Below are 12,983 nucleotides of genomic sequence, written 5' to 3'. Positions count from 1 at the left end.
TTCTAGTGAGGGAGTTAAAATGTGGGCATGATGTGTAAAGAATGTAAACATGTACCTGCGTGCCAAGTTTGAAACTAAACATAAGTATGTGTTATAATTGTGCGAAAAACAGAGTTTCTTTTTTACTTTTGCAAAAAAAAGTGTTTAAGTAAGAGTACAAGGACCAAGTTTTTACCGTGAAAAAATTTACCAAGTTCCATTTTCTCCTTTTTTGTGTAGGCCACATAAAATCTATTTTTTCATGATAATTTGCACGAGCAAGCATTATGGTAATATGTACATGCATGTGTGATTTATTTCAATTTTTATGAAGTTTTGAAATCTAGCTTTTGTGAATTTTTGAAAATTAGCTCCACCTAGACGCGTGTTCTCTTGGGTAGTTTCGTTTGAATGCCGTTGTGTTATTTCGTGAAACGAAATAAAAATAATACCGATAAGGTCGAAAATCGATAAGGTTGGCAACATGTAGGTTTACGATAAAATACACCATTCATAACCCTAAACTAAGGTGTTGTGGGACAAACATATACATCTACTTATATAGGTAACTCCTATAAGGCACACAACCAAACCAATACGATAGCAGGTAGAGTGAACAAATATTTCACAACTGCAGATCAATAAAAAAATTCATTTGGCTCTAGAAGGTATCCAATAGATTTATTTCATCAGAACTCCCCATCTGCCTCTAGGGCATCAAACTAGTTTTTGTTAGGGTTGATGAGCACCTATAACCCATCCTGGTGTTTTGCGAGATTTATGGGATTATTGAGATATTTCACTCCTTATATTGTTGTCCAAGACTCCCTCCCATCAGTTGAGTGGAAGAGTTTAGGAGAGAATTTTCTCAATATACTTACTATGTATAAAAAAGGCAATGGAACGGGGTACTTTTCGGAAGAAGTTTAGTTGTCGGTGCTGGAGGTAGCTTTCCTGTTCTAGAGTATCACAGTCCACGAGATTTATAGCTCCCGAAGTGACCTTTTTTATGGAGAAAACATCCTACGAAGTGTATTAATCATATAGAATAAAAGAGTTAGAAGCCATGTACAAAGTCGTTGAAATGGAAGGTTCCACTGTCAACAAGGGGTGACCGCTCCCCGCCACAAGCCTACTCTCCTACCTGCCACCACAGCGGCACCAGATCCGGAAAGCCAAACTCACTAGAGAGGAGAAACCTAGCTAATATCTATCGCTCCTCCTTGATACGGGTCTTCACCTCGCTAGCTGCCGGGCTGGCCCCATTGAAGACCACATCATTCATGGGCCGCCACAAGCACCAGAACACGAGAATGATCATGGGCCAAAGGTCTCACTGGAGCGGCCTAGGGCAAGGCCTGGGCGTCCACCAGTCTCAATCAAATTCGAGTCGGATATCGCCGCTCAGTTCAGCTTCCCCCATATTCACACGGCCCATTCTGAATTTCTTGTGGCATCACACAACCCAAGAGCAATTGTTGGATCGTCCCGGACTCTGATCACAAATAGGGCAAGCTAGGGATGCTGGGGGGGGGGTCGATGAAGTTTGTCAGTCATCCAACGCCAATTCTTTGCCACTAGCCACTCGAAGAAATTATAGTTATACGAAAGTCTGGAACACCAAATCTTGGTGTGGGCTCCTTGACCTTCCCCGTGAAGAAGGCAGAATACGCCGACTTAACCGAGAACACGATGTCGTTCGACCAACTGCAACCAACATGCGCCATAGATGGAAGAGTTCCACCGGCGCGGTTTCACCAAGGTCTGGTCCATAGTCTCTGAGCTACTCACCAGCAAGGCCGTTCTTGACCGTTCGTGTGTTGGCTCGCCGCGATGCCCCCTTGGCCATTAGGTTAGGCGCCAAGTCAAGCACTCTCACCCATTGAGCCACCGATATTTCCATAATATGGCACGTTTCAGTTGCCTAACACCATAGCCATAGCCGATTCAAACAAAGCAATTGACTTATGGGGGAGTTGGAGGTTAAACTCAGCCCATGCCTTATTGGAAGTGTGTTATATAGCCCTAAATGTTTTCCTCATGCACATAGTACTGTTATTCCTATGAAAGGAAATAGGCAAATGCCGGGTAAGGAGGAAAACAACCCTTAAGGACACACAAGTGGAAAGTAAATAATAAATGAATAAAGGAGATCCTCTCCAAACGACCATCCCCTGAAAACCTGAGGTGGTTCCTGCAAATTGCAGACACCCCACTGAGTTCAACACCGACACCTGACGAGTTGAACAACACCACGGGCACCATTTCCTCCTCCATTTGCGGCTGTTGCCCTTCGTCCTCTTCCCCGTCTTCAAGTTCAACACACAACGCCGCACCGGCACCGGCACCGCCCATATATAGTAACAACAAACACTCACTGACACACGCGATTCACTGTGAATGTGGCATCGAGAGCTCACTCCCTACCCTACCAAGAACCTACCAACCACCGCCTAGCTGCTGCATCCATCACTCAGTCTCACACACCGCGAGCGCGTCGGTGCTCTTCCGGGATGGGGATGGAGTACGAGCCGGTGCCGGTGCCGGGGCAGAAGAAGGTGGGCGGCGGGCGGACCGCCCTCAAGCTGCTGATGGCCGTGCTCCTCGCCGGCTTCGCGCTCAGGCTGCTCGCCGACCACTGCGCCTCCTACCGCCTGCCGCCCCCCGCCGCGCCGGAGGAGGCCTTGGCGTTCGCCGTGACGGCGGCGCCGGAGCAGGACGCCGACGGTGTGGACGATACGCCTGCAACTCCCAACGGTGAGCGCGCGGCTGGTTCTTGGAAATGTCTCTCTGTTCTGTTCGTTGGCAGTTCTATCTTCCTTTTTCTGCTTTGCTCTCTTTATTACTGCCGACACATAGATGGTAGTAATAAGACAGCTCGGGCTTTCAGTTGAGAATTAGCACTTGTGGTTGGTTCCAGTAGAAGTTAAATTCTGGGGTTGGCATGTATCGATCCAATTTCTCGGATTTGCGGCATGAAAAGATGCCTTTTGCTGGTCAGTTACTGAAACTCATCCATTGATTGGCGTTCTTGGTCCAGCAAAACAAGAGAGAACAAATTCAGTGTGATTAGCGTAAACAGTAAAATTTCCTTGGGTGAAATTATCTAACTTTCAGTTCAGAAACCCCAACTTAATACTAGTTTTGGGGGCAGTGCGGATCTCGTCTCGTTACTTGAGCTTACTATTAATTTTGTTCCCTGTTGACAGTACTAGATGCATGTTTTACCTCAGTAGAGACAGTAGTCTTTCATCTGTAGCATTCCACTACCTGCACTTATTCTAAGTATATTTCATTTTGGTGAAGATACTACCTGCTTGCTGTCAGAGATCAAGCTGTAATTGGTCCCTTAATCCCTTCCATTAATTTAGTATGAACTGTCGGTGTTGCCTTATGGACGGTGCCAAGACTGTACTGCTAAAAGGCACAGCAGTGCCTTGATTGACACTGATGTTCTCCCACTTTCTTTCCATTGACAGGTGCAGCAAAGTGTGATCTCTTCCATGGGGAATGGGTCCCTGATTCGTCTGGTCCAGCTTACACTAACGCAACCTGCCGGTTCATCGAGGTTCCACAGAACTGTATGTCAAACGGAAGGCCTGATGACGGCTATCTTCACTGGAAATGGAAGCCATATGGCTGCGACGTGCTGCCACCGTTCGATGGCAAGACGTTCTTGGAGAGCATGCGGGGCAAACACTGGGCGCTAGTCGGCGATTCGATCCTCCGCAATCACGCCCAATCCTTGGTCTGCCTTCTTGCTAAGGTATTTACATGGGATTTTTTAAGGGTGTAGCATGATCAATTCTTCTTATTTTGCATTTTTGGTAGTATGAGGAAATAATCATCGTACATCTCTTATGAGTGTAGGTAAGGCAGTTGTTTACCTTGTATCTTTCCTTGCTGCACAGTTTATTTGAGTCTAGGTTTTTGTTTTAGTAGTATGCATGCATGGCTGAATGTATGAAGCCTAAAGAGAAGCATACAAAATTTCCCAAGAATTAGGTGTTTATTTATTATTCCCAACAAGAAGAATAGTTAGGGACGTGAAGTCTGCATATTAACATACTATAAGCTCCTCAGAGCTGTCCAATCCCCCTTTTTACATGTGTCACTGCAAATTTGATAGCTCTTGCAGATATTGAGTTTATCAACTGTTGACCATACAGCTGACACTGTCTTTAACTGTATCTATTTTTCCAGCAAACAAATAACTGTATCTATCTAATCTTATATCTGATAACAACCCACCTACGTCTCAAATCGGGAGGTAAAAGATATAATTCAATTAATTCTGGAGGATCTTTGATGGATTATGTTCTTGTTAAAGATGATGGATCTGCTTACAATGTTTCATTTTAGTGCCTAGTGATAGCTCTAGTTTGTATGTTCCATCTTGCTCTTTCCCACATTCAGATTTGTGTGGTATGTTATTCTGTATGTAGATGCTATCTGTTCTGCTTGGTTGAGTTTCTTAGTAATAAGATATATCAGAAGCCAAAATCTTTTAACAAGCAAATTATTCCATTGCCTTTTCCAGGTTGAAGATCCTACTGATGCCTATCATGATGAAACCTGGCAATCTAGGAGATGGTACTTCCCTTCACACAACTTCACACTCTCTCTTGTGTGGGCGCCATATCTAGTAAAGTCTGAAATATTCGAGGATGAGAACGGGGTATCGTCTGCTGAGCCCCGGCTGCACTTTGATGCTCTTGACGCAAACTGGATAAGCAAATGGAGCAGCTTTGACTACGTCATCATATCGACAGGACAATGGTTCTTCAAGGTCGCAGTCTACATGGAGAAAGGAGCCGCGGTTGGCTGCCACTATTGCAAGGACAAGAGCCTGAAGGAGATAACCATCGAGCAATCCTTCCGCAGGTCTCTCAGGGAGGCCTTCAGGTTCATCACGACATCGCCTCACAAGCCGGTGGTCTTCTACAGGACGTGGTCACCGTCGCATTTCGAGAACGGTGAATGGTTCAGCGGCGGTACCTGCGACAGGAAGGTGCCGTTCAAGCCGTGGCAGACCGGCGACAGGCAGCTGGACAACCTCATGTGGCGGATCGAGAGGGCGGAGTTCGCCAAGGCGGCCGCCGATGACGGGGCTAGCAACGCTGGCCGCCTGAAGCTGCTCGACACGTTTGAGATGTCGCTGCAGAGGCCTGATGCCCATGCCGGACCTTACAGAACGTTTCATCCTTTCGCCAAGGAGAATATGGGCAAAATCCAGAATGACTGCCTGCATTGGTGCTTGCCCGGACCGATCGAGGCGTGGAACGATATCATCATGCAGATGCTACCAAAGGAGTAGCATGATCAGTCATCTAATTTTGACATGGCTCAGAATCTGAAGTATCTTCTGCTGGCATGCTTTCATGATGTCCAGCAGTCTTCTTAGGGTAATGAGGCTTGTGTGTGTGTTGTGAAGTGTAAAACAGTGTCAGCAGAAGTACTCTGCCAAGCTCTCTGGGTATAGACAGTTTGGAGCAAGTATACATAGTACAAGAATAATGCAAGAATTTAACACCGGAGTTGCTTCTATAAAGGCAAAGAGTGCAAAACTGGGACAAAGCTTTTAGCGCTTGTCAGATTGTCATGTACCTCCTGTGTAGAGTATGAAATTGTAGTGGTTAATTTCCGTAGCTTCAGATCAGTACAGTTTTGATGTAAGTTGGATGCCAAGTTACCAACTGTAACATTCTCCTATGCTTTACCAGATCCATTGCTTAGGCACATAAGCATAAAATCGTCTCAACTTAGTATGTGGCTTCTCTCCAAAATCATGTCCTCGTCATGAACATGTTTTCACCAAACAAGACATTCCATCACAAATAAAAGCTTAATCAAAACCCTAAGCATGTGTTGTGATTTGTAAAACCGTGTCACCGGTTACGGCAGTACTGCAACAAGTGCTCTGCTTGGCTTGGCTTGTGCTTGAACTTCAAAATGCTGCCACACCAGTTTTTCTGGGCAGCTAAGCTTAAGCCGTTTCAGCATAAGCTCAAGCCAAAAAGAGCTTGCCCTTACAGCCTCTAGCAGATAGTATTAAAAACCTGGCCCGTAAAAGTCCGGTCGATATGCGGTCTTAGGTTGTTTTGAGGCCAAAACAGAAATAACATACGGAGACCGGGAAAAAAAAATTGGGGCCAAAACAGAAATCACATACCGGAGACTGGAATTTTTTTTGCGCGGCCAAAACAGAAATCACATACCGGATACCGGAAAAAAATTCAGGGTGCCCTAAATCCTCATCCCACCGCTATATCAACGGAATGGAGGCCGATTTAGGGTACCAATATCTAATTGGCTCCGCCGCATCCCACCCTCCTCTACGGCAATCCCTCCCCGCGATCCATGGCACATGGCTTCGCCTGTGGCTGTGGGGTTCCAACGCGTGCTACAGTTGTAGTGCTCCCTTTGGTGACGAAGAGGAATGGCGCCGGCTTCTCCGGGCACCCACAAACGCGTTAAGCATCGTGTCTCCAACTAGGACGGTTTTTGCAACCTCATGGCATCGTTCATCAAGGAGAACCGCGCCCTCCTAGAGGCAGGGAGCTCCCGCCCGCCTGATGCGGAGGTGGTGAGCTCTCGCTCGCCGCCGCCACCCCCACAACGTGGAGGTGAGGATTGGACCACATTCTTTCAGCAATCTGCACCCGCGAAGCCAAGGTGGCAACAAGCAACAACGCAGAGGCAAGGCACATGAGGGGCTTGATGTGGCGAGACGATCCGCCTCTCCCTCATCTCCAAGCACCTCGTGTATATGCCTGAGTAGGTTGGGGTTGGTTCGGCAATGATTGTGTGAAATACTCAGGTATGGTATGAACAACGTATGGTTGAGCTGATCGCCACAACGAACTAAAGATTGTGTCTGAAGCTGATCGCCACAACGAACTAAAGATTGTGTCTGAAATATGGCGCCAATGTATTTCTTAGAATTTCCAATCCAAGTACCTATTTATAATTTTTTAATTATTTTTGGCCTATTTGTATTACTGTTGATGATTATTAATATACAATGGAACTTTAACACAAAAAATGAAATTTAATACTGCAAAACTCGTTTCGGGGGTGCGCAAAGAAGTTTTGCTGTACGGCCGTTTCGGGGATCTGATAGAGATGCTCTTATATAAATGTGGACAAAGTATACATTTGTACTAAAATAATATAGAAGTCTTACACCTGAGTTATTTCTAAAAGCAATCGATGCAAAATCAAGACGAAGTTCTTACAGCTGTCAGATTGTAATAGATCTGCTGTGTAGATTCTGAATATAGATGTAAATTTCTATACATTCAGATCAGAAATGATCATTTGTTAGACTACACTATTTTAAAAGAACATTATGAAGCAACTCTTTTATTATATGAACCCGCCAACATCTTGGTGTACTTACAAGATATACTCTAGAGCTTCACTTACAGGTTATAGGAAAAACCGAGTTCCCTTAATTTGCAGACTTGAGAAAACATACAGCACGGAAGAACACAAAGCTGATCACTCTGCACCATGCAGGATTTCACTTCCAGCTTTCCTCTAGCTTTAACACAGGTGGGAGGTGAAGCACCTTTACCAACTACACCTCAATAAAAAGAAATTCATAAGAGAATGTTAGGATGTCAGCAAGTTGCAAGGATATTACAGCCATAAGATCACCTTGTGTATATGCGCCAGCATTCAAGAGAAATACATTGTTAGCCATGCAATGAACAATTTCAACTATCCATGGGGAGAAAAATGTGGTGAGGACGTTTCATATTTCAATACTCCCATAGTATACAAAGAGAGGTTGTTTTCCTTTTTATATCTTAGGATCAATCAGTTGATGATTAAGAACATTACCGAAAATAGTTTTTATTTCTGTATTAGTGTATTGTGATAGGGTCTTTTTGTTTTGGCATAAATTGTTTTGCTTGATTCATTGGCTGATATATTTTTGCTTCCTGCAGTGTTTGTTCAGAGAAGACCAGGGCAGCTAGTCAAAAAGCTCAGAGCAAGCAAGCCGCATCTGGATTCAAATACTTATGTGGTTAACCTCGTGCCTTGTTCTAGTGTCTAATGTCTGTGCTGGTTTAGCGGTAAATGTTCAACAGTTATGGAATATATAAGTATCCTTAGTGAAGTCTATGTAATAGCAAATTTAGTAGAGAGCAGACTTTAGTCAGTGACTTGTTCTAGTGTCTAATTTATGTGCTCATTAAGTGTTAAATGTTTAACAGTTATGCAATACATAAACATCCATTGATAAAATGACTACAGTTTCAACATTTTGTAGACAATATTAGCATGATACATAGCAGAAGTTCATATATAGAATAAGTAATTTAACCAAAGAATTAACCCTCTTATGCCTAACATGAGAGTTAAGCAAGACATTATAGTCTTAAAGATATGATGATACAATGTGTTAACTCAATTGGATATTAAGATAAGTGTATTAATATATTTTATTCGCAACAGGCTGATAAAAATATCATGAATTGCTTACACAACGACAAACCTAGTTTGTTATTTCCACTCTTCCTATTTCTTTATGCAAAGCGTTCACACATCACAAGATTCAAGTTTGACCAACAACTAGACCGATAAAGTGTGGATTATATGACACAAAGGTAATATCATTCAAAAACGATTTTCAATTCGAATTCAATGATATCATTTTCTGGTCAAATAAACGACATTTTATTAGTCTAATTGTCGGCCAAACTTGAATCATGAAATGCTAAACGCCTTACAAAAAGAAAATGGGGGAACATTTTTAGTAGACATTCAAGTTTACCTCATAGCTTGTTATACCATGGTGAGTATTGGTGTTACTAAGTATACGAATGTGGATTTCCCACAACTAGTTGGGCTCACAACCAATGTTGCATGTAGTTTTTCCGAGTTTTCAAAAATAAATGATTGCAGGATATACATTATGTTGTTATCTTGTTCACCTACAAAATTTCATCCAAGAATATGATAATTTGTGACCTGTGCAAAAACAAACAAGAGGCAAGTGAATAATATCTCATGCTATTCACATAAACACTCATTTTTCTTGTCCAGTCCACAAATAGTCTTATTTATGGATGAAATTTTGCAGGTGCACAAGATGTAGCATATCTTATATCCATAATTTCTCACATCTCTTGAGAGCTCAGAAATGCCACATGCAACATGAGCTGCAAGTACAACTAGTTACACATTTTATCTTCTGCAAAAACTATCAGCTCTCATCTATAGAAAGAATGACACATCAGAAGACGAGATAGAATTTTGTGATGGTAGCCATGCATAAATTCTCAAGAACGAGGATATCATACTGCAGTGCCAGTTTTTACCCTAGTTTTTGTCGTCCGGATAACTTCTGCTTGGTATCATTTAAGGCAAACTAAGAACTGACTGCTACTTTTGTCCTGTGCTAACAAGTTTAGCCTATCTGATAGCATTGCGAAGTCATTAGGATTTCCTCACTATAATGGATTGAAATTGCGCCGCTGGCCTAAGTCTTACTTAGAACATAACATTAACCTCTACCTGAACTATTTTTCCCATGCGCAAATTACATGTAGGAACTCAAATGATTGGATGTTTCATCTCCAACTTGCTTATGAGATGCATATTTGCATACTTGTATTAACAAGGCATGCATTTATAATAACATAAGGTATTCTCTTTCCTTTTCCAGAACATGCGCTTTGAAAAGATGAGAGATGCTTTATACTTTGTGCATTTAGTGATACGCTAATGCTCAAGAACCGAGGAAAAACATCATGGTGTAACAAAGCTAAAAGATAACTGGCATATCTGTTGAAAACAAAACAAAAAAGCACATAACAAACTAGGCTGGTCTTTCCTGAAAAAACTGTTGTTTTATGGGTATTCATTAACAAAACAGTTAATCCAAAATGGTTGCACACGCAACAATAGACACAATCTGCATTGGCATTGCAGAGCAATTAAGTACTATAATTTTTGTCCATAAAAATATGATTTCTTTGAAACCCTAGAGAACGAAACAAGATTCATATTCTTAAATATATGCTCCTTCTATGCTAAGCCTTAAATAAATTAATGTGATAAGATGACGAATATTCTAAGCAAAACATTGGAATGTACATAACCAAGAGGTCACAAGGAGCCATCTGCCAGAACTACTTTTAGTAACCTAACCCCTCAAAGACGCAAACTAATTATTCAATTTCTGCATCTCCGCACTGATGCTTCAAGATGCTCAAATTAAATGGATGTTGAAATGATTTCGTTCAGTTACTTGAAACAACCAAGTCCAATATTTAGGGTTATTTGTTGAACACAAGGTGCTACCAAGTAACAGTCCCAGAATGTACATAACACCCAAACAGTGCGCAGATTTCATTCTTTGCCAGCCCAATCTTGTTGAAACTAGTCCCAGCCCCAACCGTCACATCCCCAAAAATATCTACCAACAGTTACGAGCTCGAATCTGAACAAATCGAGAACTAGATCAAACAAGAATCATGCGATCTCACCAGTCACTTCTTCTCCTCGTTGCCGTCCTTGAGGGCATGGGCGTCGCCGCGGGACGGGATGGGGTTGGAGCCCTTGACGAGCCAGCCGAGGGCGAAGAAGGCGGCGCCGGCGAGGATGGCGGTGCCCCAGGCGTGCGAGTACATCCGGCTGTACTGCCGCACCGCGTACCGCCACTGCTCCCGCAGCGTGGCCGCGTCCGGCGGCGCCCCGTCGGGCGGGTTAGGGTACCCGCCGCCCCCCGCGCCCCCGCCGAACCCCCGGATTCGAGGGGCTCCCTCTGGCGCCGGCGGCTGAGGGGGCGGCGGCGGCGGAGAAGATGGCGAGGGTGCGGTGGGCTTCTCCTGGCTCGCCATTCCAAGACGGATCTCTCGGTGATTTAGGCCCCCGAGGGTTGGGGGAGGCGGTCGGCGACGGCCGGCTTGTCCGACGGTGACAGACGCAGCGTCGGCCGAGACGGACGTGGCGGCGCCGCCGAGTTGCGGGAGAGGAAGCGCAGGAGAGAGTGCGTGCGTGGTGGTGAGGTGGAATTTAAGGACACGTGGGAGGGGAGTTTGGTGGGCTAGGCCTAGCCCAGAGGTGTCGACCCAGCCCAGCACGGAGCATCACAGGCCCGTCAGTCAAATCATATTCACCGCCTACTGCGACCGGTCCTTAACTGGGGCTCCGCCTATTTTGGGCTTGCCCGTTTTCTTTCCTGCTATCAGGATTCTGCTAGCCGCCTATTTTTACCTTCATCATTTTATAAATCTGAACCTTTTTTAAATTCTGAACTTCTAAAATTTTGAAAATTTAAAAATAATATAAAAGAAAGGAAAAGGAAATAATAGAATAATAGAAAACAAGGAACCGGAGCACCGATCTATTGCACTTGATGCGGAAAGCGGAGGGAAGCGAGCGATAAATCAAAGAGGCATGAGCCTAGCCTTGAGCCGTGAAAGCAAGAATAAAAGAAAAGCGAAAAAAGTAGAAAAAGGAAGAAGAGAGGAAGAAGAAGAATTTAAGGGTGTGTTTGGTAGCTTTAGGCAACTCGGAAAATCTCATCTCAACATAGATTTTTAGAGAAACTTGTGTTTGTTAGCATGTGTCAACCCATCTCAGCTATCCCACCTCATACGGAAAAGGCTCCTCAGCTAGACACGGTTGAGAAGCTCAAATCGAGCTTCACAACTCAGCCTAGCTAAGTCCATCCTTATATTCAGCCTAGTTAAAAGTAGAGACAAGGAACAAATGATTCAACTACCTTTATTCATTGAGGATTGGATCCTTATATAGTACATCAAGAGATGCGTCTATTTACAAAGGCGGTAACTAAGACCGGTTTCCCGGTGGCGACGCACCGGGCCCAACCGCTACGACAGTTTATAAGTGCGGGATTATCTCCTAATTAACATGCGGTTAATTATTCCTAATACTCCCCCTAATCACAACTTCATTGCATAAAGATCCATCATCTTGATTAAGTCTCCTCCAAAAACCCTGTGGGAAAAATGTGAGGACTGTGGTAGGATATGTTGTTAAAACTCCTTCAAATCCAGTGGGAAAATAAGGAGAAAATGATACAACATATAATTGGTATTGTATCTTTGTTAACTCGATATGAGAAAACCTTGTAAAAGGAAAAAAAAACCCATAGAGTTTAGAGAACAATGTATGTCGCGTATACTTTCCTACAAACCCCGGTGGGGAAAACAGAAAGTATGACATATCATCTTGTGTTCATATTACCTCATTAAAAACCTTGATGAGAACCTGTATAGTAAACTCATAAGGGGAAAAAGAGTGTAAGATGATGCTTTGAATAGGATTAATTCAGGAAGATACTCTCCCCGATTCTTGCAAATTTGGAAGTTGTCGCATACCAATTCCGTAAAATAGTTCTGGAATGTTGAAGTTGGTAGAGACTTCGTGAACAAACCAACGAGATTATCACATGATTTGACTTGCAAGATGTTTATTTCCCAACTATTCTGGAGTTCATGGGGATAAAACAAATTAGAGGCAATATGCTTAGTGGTATTGCTCTCGACATATCCTATTTGCATCTATGCAACACAAGCAACATTATATGTGTAGATAATGGCCGATGATTCAAGAGAACCAATATCACATGACTGATGCATGTGGTTTATCATTCCGTAAAGCTACACGGGTTAACGTGGCTTTGTATTTCAGAATGATTGATAGGCGTACTCACCAGAGTCTGTTTCGAAGACATCAATGGAGTGAAAATTCTACCATGTTGATACACATTGTGGGGATCATTCAAGCCGCCAACATCAGTGTATCCTGATGATATTGGAGTTTAGATTTCTCTGAAATTACAAGAATAGATCAAGTAATGTGTGGTGCCTTGGAGATATGGAAAGATATTCTTGATTCCCAACAAATTGTGTTTGTGGGTCCAATGGTACTGAGATATGAAACTTCAAGTCCCAACATCCCTTCTACATTATCCCGTTGTTTGAGTGAATCTTTCTCTACATCCGGAGATCGAACAATCG

The 12,983-nt window shown here is 43.4% G+C and overlaps 2 protein-coding genes across 2 annotated transcripts; one reads left to right on the top strand and one right to left on the bottom strand.

Annotated features, from left to right (window-relative positions):
- The first annotated feature begins 2,307 nt into the window (after positions 1–2,307).
- On the top strand, positions 2,308–5,556 carry LOC124684620 (protein trichome birefringence-like 24). The gene is made up of 3 exons (XM_047218898.1): positions 2,308–2,736; positions 3,459–3,745; positions 4,520–5,556. The coding sequence occupies exons 1-3, from the start codon at positions 2,493–2,495 to the stop codon at positions 5,294–5,296; spliced, it is 1,308 nt and encodes a 435-aa protein (XP_047074854.1). The 5' UTR covers positions 2,308–2,492; the 3' UTR covers positions 5,297–5,556.
- A 1,616-nt stretch (positions 5,557–7,172) lies between these two features.
- LOC124684619 (T-cell leukemia homeobox protein 3-like) lies at positions 7,173–10,835 on the bottom strand. Its single transcript, XM_047218897.1, has 2 exons — positions 10,482–10,835; positions 7,173–7,561 (listed from the first exon to the last, which is right to left on the bottom strand). The coding sequence occupies exon 1, from the start codon at positions 10,833–10,835 to the stop codon at positions 10,485–10,487; it is 351 nt and encodes a 116-aa protein (XP_047074853.1). The 3' UTR covers positions 7,173–7,561; positions 10,482–10,484.
- Positions 10,836–12,983: the final 2,148 nt, after the last annotated feature.

Source organism: Lolium rigidum, chromosome 1, assembly GCF_022539505.1.
Source record: "Lolium rigidum isolate FL_2022 chromosome 1, APGP_CSIRO_Lrig_0.1, whole genome shotgun sequence".
Classification (NCBI taxonomy): Eukaryota; Viridiplantae; Streptophyta; class Magnoliopsida; order Poales; family Poaceae; genus Lolium; species Lolium rigidum.
This window is presented reverse-complemented; position numbering and strand designations above follow the sequence as displayed.